The following is an 8,316-nucleotide window of genomic DNA, read 5'->3' on the forward strand; positions in this document are numbered from 1 at the left end:
GGGGCCCCCCTTTTTTTTTTCCCCTTTTTGGTTTTTTGAGGGGGTAAAGTTTTTTCTTTAAATTAAACTTATTTGGTGATCCAGAGAGTATCACAATAGGAGGATTTTAGACGCCCGCGGCGTACACACGACCTATATATCGATAGATAGCTCGGTGTTGCCAGACAGGGTTTTCTACAGATTGCGACGAGCTATGAGTCAAGAAGCCTGAGTCCCCATTGCGGCTGTGCTAGCTCATGGCCTTCCCGGGCAGTCCCTCCCCTGCCCTGCACCCGCGCTCCCTCATCTGTGACACGTCAGGAATGAACTTACAGGCATTTTTCCCCGTGCGATATGACATGCAAGATTGAGCACAGGCCAATGAGAAGGCCACCATGGTGAAGTGGGGGTGAAAGGAAGAGGTCAGGAGGGGTCCTGACCTCTTGATCCCCAAGACCCCCTGGGGCTCCCGTGAGCTCAGTAGGAAAACTCCATGTGGCCTTGCTCCTTCTTAAATGTTTGTTTTAAAAGATTCACACACCCCGGACCCTTCCGGGAGTGCCCACTGTCATTGGGTGAGGCTCACTACCCCTCTGTGCATTTACGTACACAGGTACAGACGTGCCCACAGGAACAGGCAGTCTTACTTGCTTTCAGCCTTTCATACAGATGGGATCGTGCTGTATGCATTTTCTGTAGCCGGGTTTTTCCTCTTCAGAATTCTTTCTCCATCCGCATAAGCAGATCGATGTCATTCTTGAGAGCTGCCGCACGGCGTGTGGTGGTAGAGGTGTGTCCCAGGTCATTTAGCATCTCACTGGTGATGGGCATTGGTTGCTTTCCATTTTCACGATTCACAAACGATGCTGAAAACAGAAAATCCCCCGGCAGACCTCTTGGTGCACACAGCCAGCGTTTCTCTAGGGCGGGTGCCCCGAAGGGGAATTTTCTGGTTAAAGGGTGTTTTATATTCTTCTTTTTTTTAAAGTATGTTTTATTGATTTTTTACAGAGAAGAAGGGGGAGGGATAGAGAGTTAGAAACATCAATCAGCTGCCTCCTGCACACCCCCTGCTGGTACATGCCCACAACCAAGGTACATGTCCTTGACTGGAATCGAACCTGGGACCTTTGAGTCTGTAGGCCGACGCTCTATCCACTGAGCCAAACCAGTCAGGGCTGTTTTATATTCTAACAGCTGCTCCTGGGATGCCCTCTAAAGCGCTGGGCCCGGGCACATGGGCACCAGCAGCGGTGAGTCCCACCCCCTCACACCCCGCCAGGGCTGGATAGGAGTTGTCCCCGTTTGCTCTGGCCTGAGGGTAAAGAAGGGAGCCCACGGTCTCTCTGGACCCTGGACACAGCCTCCGGAGCCTGATGGTCCTTTCCTCTCTCCTTCGCTGCTTCCGCTCAACGCCAGGAAGGAGGAGAACGCGAGGAGCCTGCTGAACGACAAGCGGGAGGTGGCGGCGCAGCGGCAGCGCTACGAGCAGTACCGTGTGGTGGTGGAGGAGGTGGGTGCCGGGGCTGCGGGGCTCCGAGCAGTACGTGTGGTGGTGGAGGAGGTGGGTGGGGGGGCTGCGGGGGCTCAGGTGATGAAGGGTTTTAGGACCAGCGGGCGCTGGGCCCCTCCTATGTGTAGGGAATTGCGAATAGCCCGTAAGATATCACGGGCCTGTCCTACCGCGGCGATGACTATGAGGATGAGTATGACGACACGTATGATGGCAACCAGGTGGGCGCCAACGATGCCGACTCCGACGATGAGCTCATCAGCCGCAGGTGAGGCCACGGGGCAGGTAGAGGGTGGAATTCCGGGGGCAGCGTGGCTTTCGGGCCCCCGGGCTCTCCCAGAGCCTCTTGTTTATACACGTGGGGAGGCCGAGGCCCTGATCACATGAGCACGTCAGTGGCAGAACCAGGGCCCAAACTCCGAGTCCAGTGCTCTCTCCAGCCAGTCACCCCTTGGCTGGTTGGTCCAACCCACCCTCAGTGGGTCCCCTAATTTAACTTCATGCAGTATTTTCACACTGTTCTCAATTGCAGAAAGCCTTTCCCAGTGGGTTTAGATGGAGATTACCCAGTACAGATGAAAAGTGAACTAGAGAGCCCCCGGCCCACGCTCAGTACCCCCCAAGCCCGTACGTCAGACCCTGGGGCCCTCAGAGAATCCGGGGGCTGGAGCAGAGCCGGCGGGAAAGGCACTTTGGTTTTTCCCAGCCTCCCCAGCCTGTCCCATCGGGCCCCTCACCCGCCCCGTTCCCTCTGCCCTGAGGCTCTGAGTTTAATGTTGCCTTTGATTTGACCTTCTCTCTAAACCGTAGGCCCTTCACCATCCCTCAAGTGCTAAGAACCAAAGTGCCCACAGAAGGGCAGGAGGAGGATGACGAGGAGGAGGAGGAAGCTGAAGACGAGGCCCCCAAGGTACCTCCTCGGCAGGTGGCGGATGAGGGAGGAGGGCGCAGCTCTTAAGGGGCAGTGGAGAGCACTGTACCCCATCCTGTTGGCCTGGAGGCAGCCCCGCCTCACTGCCGGCGGAGAGGGCACCTTCAAGCCCAGATGTCTGCTCGGAGAGCTGCTAGCTTCGGACTCGCCTCCGCTGCCCAGGGAGGGCCCAGGGAATGGATCAGAGGCCGTGCCTTTGAGCTGCTGGGTTCCCTCGGCCCAGGAGCCAGGGGCCGGGAGAGGGCAGCTGCCTGCCTCCGTGCCCAGGATGGCAATTTCTAAAATCAGAGAAGCCTTAGAGCCCACGGGCCCTGGGAGACCATCTGGGCTGGTGGGTTTGAAAGTTTTATTTTTTAGCAGCTAAACGTTTTCTTCAAATAAAATCTAACTAGAACCTCAACACAGAGGACAGTGAAAAGTGGTGATGCTCAGGTTGAATGGAGGGGCAGCCGAGGGCCCCTGGGTCCCCTCGGGCCCCCACCAGGGTGATAAATTCAGATGGGTCCAGGGCCAGGCCACCAGCCCCCATCGCTCCCATTTGTCGTTATGTTTCAGCTATAGTCACCCCCCCACCATGCCGTCCGGGACCCTCAGTCCCTAGTGCCGCCTCCCCCTTGGGGAATTGGGGGAAGGGACAGAGGCGGCGTTTTGGGGCCGGGCCCTGCCCTGCTGTGGCTCCCCCGGCTCCTGGCATGGAGGCATCGACAAGATTCAGTCAGTGCGTCTCGCCGCAGCTTGGGGATCTGGGACGACGCGTGTTTCTCTCTCCCCCTCCCCTCCGCAGCCCGACCATTTTGTGCAGGACCCTGCGGTGCTACGGGAGAAGGCAGAAGCCAGGCGCATGGCCTTTCTCGCCAGGAAGGGGTGAGCATTCAGGAGCTGTTTCTGGTGGGAGGGAGCCCATCCGGGAAGTCCAGGTGGCCCAGCTCTGCGGCCCACCCTTACACCCAATACTTGACAGATGCTCAAGGCGTGTGTCCCCTCGTGTGAGAGCCCGATGTGTCCAGCCTGCTGGCTGGTGTCAGGCAGACTGTAACACTGAAAGAGCCCAGAAGGGCACTTGGTGGCTGCCAGCACCAGGCCCCGGATGGAGAAGGGGACCCATCCCCAAGCCTTCCTCCTCCCCTGGTGTGGGCTGCGCACCAGCTGGTCCTTCCTCACCGCCTAGCCAGGGTCCCATCCGCAGGCCAGGCTCAGAGAAGAGAAATCACCAGGCACAGCTGCCAGGGCCCCGAGCCCCGCCCCCGCGAGGCTCCACTTCTCCTCCCGCTGGAAGGGGGGGTACATGGGGGGCCTGGCCCAAGCTGCGCCCTTTCCCAGGGATCTTCAAGGAAGGCCGGGGCTCTTCCTGGCGGAGCTCCTCTGGCTGATGGTTCTCCTGGGGATGGGTCGTTCCTCCCTTAGGTACCGACATGACAGCTCAGCAGCTGTGGCCGGCAGCCCCCGGGGCCACGGGCAGAACCGTGAGACAACCCAGGAACGCAGGAAGAAGGAAGCGAACAAGTCGACACGAGCCAATCACAACCGGAGAACCATGGCCGACCGCAAACGAAATAAAGGCATGATTCCCTCCTGAAGCCGCCACGCCAGGGCCCTCGAGGAGGCAGCGGTGCCAAGCCCGCCAGGCTGTTTCCATAGCTCGAGGCCTCCTCGCCAGAGACCCAAGTTCAACTCGACCCCTCAGCAGCCTCAGCTTTGCAGCCCCTGAGAAGGCCGCCTCGTTGTCCACCAGCCAGCCGTGAGCACCCTCTTGCAGAACACACAGTGCCTTATCCCACAGCAGAGGAGCCCCTGGGCCAGCAGCAGGCAGAAGGGAGGGACAGAGCCCCAAGGCGAGGCCCAAAACCTCTTGCAGCCAGACACCGCTTCCCTTTTCTCTGGACGGCAGGAAACCTGTGTATTCCAAACAAAAAAGGCCTGCGAATAAAGCGTTTGACCCTTTTAAGCAATCATCCACGATGTGCCCGTGACCCGCCGTCCCCGCGTCCCATCCTCCCGTGACAGCCACTGAGGAGGGCAGGACGTCGCCGGGTTCTTCCCATCAGCCTCTCGTGCTTGCCTCACGTGGCACCCCTCCCGATGCCTCTGCCTTGCTGTGTGTCCCCAAGAACATCGCTCCCTTCTCTGAACCTCCAGCTCCTGCTTGTGGAAGAAAGGACTCGGGGTGTGAGGCCCTGCAGTCCTGTCTGTTCTCCGTTAGTCCCCACCACCTGCCCCCGAGGAGGCAGGCCCCGTTGTCAGCCCCAGAGCACAGATGAGGAAGGGGAGGCCCTGAGCCGACGGTGCCGGCCTGGGCCATAGCTAGGAAGTGGGCGAACAGGGATGGACACGCAGGCGGACCCCTGGCCTCTAAGGCCCCAGGCTCCCTGGGTGGTGTCACCTCCATCTCTGCTGGCCTGAGGACACTTGGCCAGCGCACAGCCAGGACCAGAACTCAGTGCCTCCTGGTTGTGCGTATACCATAAATCCTCCAAAAATGAGGGGCCGGAGATCAGAAGAAGCAAGTGAGGATGTTACTGCCAGGCCCTGTTGGAGCGAGTGGGACTTGGGCCTAGTTCCCCAGAGCCCCCTCCCCGGCATGGCCAACCGGCTCCGAGCGTGGCAGCAGCTGCCGCCATCCCGATTCCCGGGCCTTCAGAATGTGGCTGCACAATGGCGGTCAGCAGCGGGGCGTTCGCTGGGCTGATCCGAGCAGCGGAAGCCAGGGCCCCTGCCCAGCTGGGCCTTGACGGTCGCTCTGGTTGCCAGGACAGTTCATTTGCATGTGGTTAGGATGAGCGGGAAGCAGCGGGGCAGACAGGCCCTTGACAGATTGGTTGTGTGCGGTCAGCCCGCTCGAGTGAAAATCGATGGCAATTCTTCCACGTCGCGCCCGGTCTCTGGGTGCGTTGGAGACGCAGAGCTGATATGGGGTGGTGTCCTCCCCTCGCGCTGCCGAATTAGCTGAGATCAGGCCCCGGGCAGCCACCCCGCCAGGTGGCAGGAGGGCTATTTCCTTCTGCTGGCATTTGCCAGGGCCGGGGCAGGGGCCCTTCTTTTTCTGTCACTGGCCCAGCTCGTCCCTGGAGCAAAGGGAGGCGGGTCAGGGAGCTCCCGGCCTTTACATGTCGTACCTGTTACTGTTCGCTTGGCCCCTCTCACTTTCACTCTGCCGTCTGCACCTCCTGACCACCAGAGTGGTGTCCAGGCCGCACCCGCTTCCTGGTTTAAAGGCCTTGAGAAGACAGAAGGGATTTTTCCAATTTTCCAGAACGTCCCGCCAGGCCAATTGAGCCTCCCTGGAGGATCTGCATGCTTTCTCATTCCAGATCTTGAGGCCACCCTTTCAGGGATGCTTTGGAAACAGCTCAGGGTCATGCAGAATGGTGCTGGCAGGCACACCCTTCGCCTCATAGGGTCTCAGTTTTCTCATCTGCAAAGTGGGTACATTGGCCCAGATGAATGGTTTACACTTGGTGCCTGTTAAATCCTCTGAGGCAGCCCCAAGGTTTAAGACGGGCAATGGCAGACGTGCTAAGTGAAGTGGGATGGGGTCCCTGAACCCCGCCTACTGGCTCACTGGGGCCCACCACTTCTGCTTCTGAAGCAAGAATTTTCAAGTGCCTTCTCTGTTCCCTGGCAGAGAACATGACCATGACAGGCATTTCCCAGGAAGCTTTTAAGACCTTGTGCCTCTGAGAGAGACTCGTGTTTGTTTCTAGTCCGTGAGTGGCGGTGATGGTTAGCATGTTTGTTTGGACAGCGCTTCTGTGCTGTGAGTGGGTGGACAGAGCGCGTCATTGTTTATAGAAGGGAGCCGGGAGCACAGGGAGTGACTTGCCCGGAGCCCAGGGCGAGTTAGCGGCAGGGCCTGCACGCAGACCCTTTCTGAGGGCCCCTGAGCCAGCAGGTGCAGCCGGAGGAGGAGATGGTTGTCAAGAACCTGCCTGTCCCTGTTACACCAAGAGCTTGGGGTAAATAAAACAGGGAGGGAATAAAAATAAAAACAAACCCACCAAAAATGCCGGGGGGTGGGGGTGGAACCCCCTTTTTATATGTCAGTGAAACAATGCTAGTCACATGGGAACTAAATATTCAAGAATGTTGTTTTTTAAAGTTTGAAAGCAGAATACATGCTGGTGAAAATGTAAAAAAAAAGAAAGAAAGAAAAGATTTTGCATACAGACCACATCTGGAAGGGAATGTGCATGAATGAACACGATGATGAGACCACGATGAATTGTAGTGAAAATAAAGATACTTACTGAGGACCTGCATGGCCAGAGTGTCACTGGGCTCTTTCCTTGCCTTGTCTTGTTACTTCTCAGGCACAGGTGAGAAGATTGAGGTTAAGAGAAGGCAGACAATGCCAAAACCGGTTTGGCTCAGTGGATAGAGCGTCGGCCTGCGGACTGAAGGGTCCCAGGTTCGATTCCGGTCAAGGGCATGTACCTGGGTTGTGGGCACATCCCCAGTAGGAGATGTGCAGGAGGCAGCTGATCGATGTTTCTAACTCTCTTTCTCTCTCCCTTCCTCTCTGTAAAAAATCAATAAAATATTAAAAAAAAAAAAAAAAGAGAGAAGGCAGACAGCCTGCCCAAGGTCACACGTTGAGCAAGTGGCTAAGGAGGGATGCAGTCCCAGGATTGTCTCCCGGAGCCCACGTTCTTTTTTTAAAATATATTTTTATTGATTTCAGACAGGAAGGGAGAGAGAGAGAAATAGAAACATCAATGATGAGAGAGAATCATTGATCGGCTGCTCCTGCGCACCCCCTACTGGGGGCTGAGCCCGCAACCCGGGCATGTGCACTGACCAGGAATCGAACCATGACCTCCTGGTTCATAGGTCAACGCTCAATCACTGAGCCACACAGGCTGGGCCAGAGCATTAGCTTTGAATGTTTGTTGCCTGCCCTCAGGGTTTGGGCATGGGTGCTCGGCTGACTGGCTGGGCGGGCCAGGGGAGGGGAGGACAAGTGTACGTGTGAGAAAGACCTGGTCCCCACCCTCATGGAGTTAAGACATTTTTGGAAAAATTATTAGTAACTGTTGGGCTAAGTCCTAATAAATAAATGAAGAAATGAGGAGGCAAGGTCAACAGAAAGTGGCTGAGCGCCAAGAGGCTTTCCAGAAGCTGAGGGTGGTGGTCACAGTGTCAGGCAAGCAGCCAAGATCGACCAGGCTAAGGCAAGGGCGCTCCTGGGGGCTCTGCCTCGGCCTTGCCACGAAGCGGAGGGGAGGCAGCCAGTGGAAAGAACGGAAAATGAGGAAGACAAGGCCAGAGAATTAGCCTATCTCGAAAGGAACTTGACATCACAGAGGAGGGAGAGGGGACGCAGAGGTGAGGAGGGAGTGCTGGACCTCAGAACATACTTAGGGGATGGCTAGAAGGAGCTGGGGAGCCCCAGGGAACCCCGCTGGGAAAGGGCAGTCCCCAGTGAGGGGAAGAGGAGGGCCAGGGCCTGTGGGGAGCTCCCCAGATCACCCCTTAGAGCGAGGGGCAGGCGGCATCAGGTCTCCCTAAACCTATAGGTGCTGCCCTGGTTGGGTAACTCAGTTGGAGCACCATCCGGATATGCCAAGGTTGCAGGTTCGATCCCCGGTCAGGGCACATATAAGAATCAATCAGTGAATGTGTGTCTGAGTGGAACAACAAATCAATATTAATCTACAGGTGCCGGAGCAGCCAGCAGGGGCCTCGGCTGCGGGCTGAGGTTGTGGCAATTCTGCAGCCTGAACTGAGGTTAACCCATCGGTCTGAAGACGACCATCCCCGCCCTTGGTGCGGTGGGGGTGGCAGTGTCTTAGGATGAGCATGAAGCTCTGACTTCACATCAGACTGGAAATTCTCCTCTTCCCACAATCAATAATCATCCAGAGATTTACACAGACTGGGCAGAACTCGGAGAGCC

At 57.2% G+C, this 8,316-nt stretch overlaps 1 protein-coding gene across 1 annotated transcript; it reads left to right on the forward strand.

Moving 5' to 3' along the window:
- The first annotated feature begins 1,573 nt into the window (after positions 1-1,573).
- On the forward strand, positions 1,574-4,372 carry LOC102433666 (activating signal cointegrator 1 complex subunit 2-like). Its single transcript, XM_023749358.1, has 5 exons — positions 1,574-1,580; positions 1,643-1,760; positions 2,303-2,402; positions 3,208-3,287; positions 3,828-4,372. The coding sequence occupies exons 1-5, from the start codon at positions 1,574-1,576 to the stop codon at positions 3,997-3,999; spliced, it is 477 nt and encodes a 158-aa protein (XP_023605126.1). The 3' UTR covers positions 4,000-4,372.
- The last annotated feature ends 3,944 nt before the right edge of the window (positions 4,373-8,316 follow it).

The sequence above is a fragment of the Myotis lucifugus genome, unplaced genomic scaffold (genome assembly GCF_000147115.1).
Source record: "Myotis lucifugus unplaced genomic scaffold, Myoluc2.0 scaffold_6717, whole genome shotgun sequence".
In the NCBI taxonomy this organism is placed as follows: Eukaryota; Metazoa; Chordata; class Mammalia; order Chiroptera; family Vespertilionidae; genus Myotis; species Myotis lucifugus.

Excerpts from the sequence above, each read along its gene's own strand:
- LOC102433666 (XM_023749358.1), top strand. Across the intron at positions 2,403-3,207 it reads CTGAAGACGAGGCCCCCAAG|CCCGACCATTTTGTGCAGGA; the intron begins GTACCTCCTCGG and ends TCCCCTCCGCAG. Across the intron at positions 3,288-3,827 it reads GCCTTTCTCGCCAGGAAGGG|GTACCGACATGACAGCTCAG; the intron begins GTGAGCATTCAG and ends TTCCTCCCTTAG.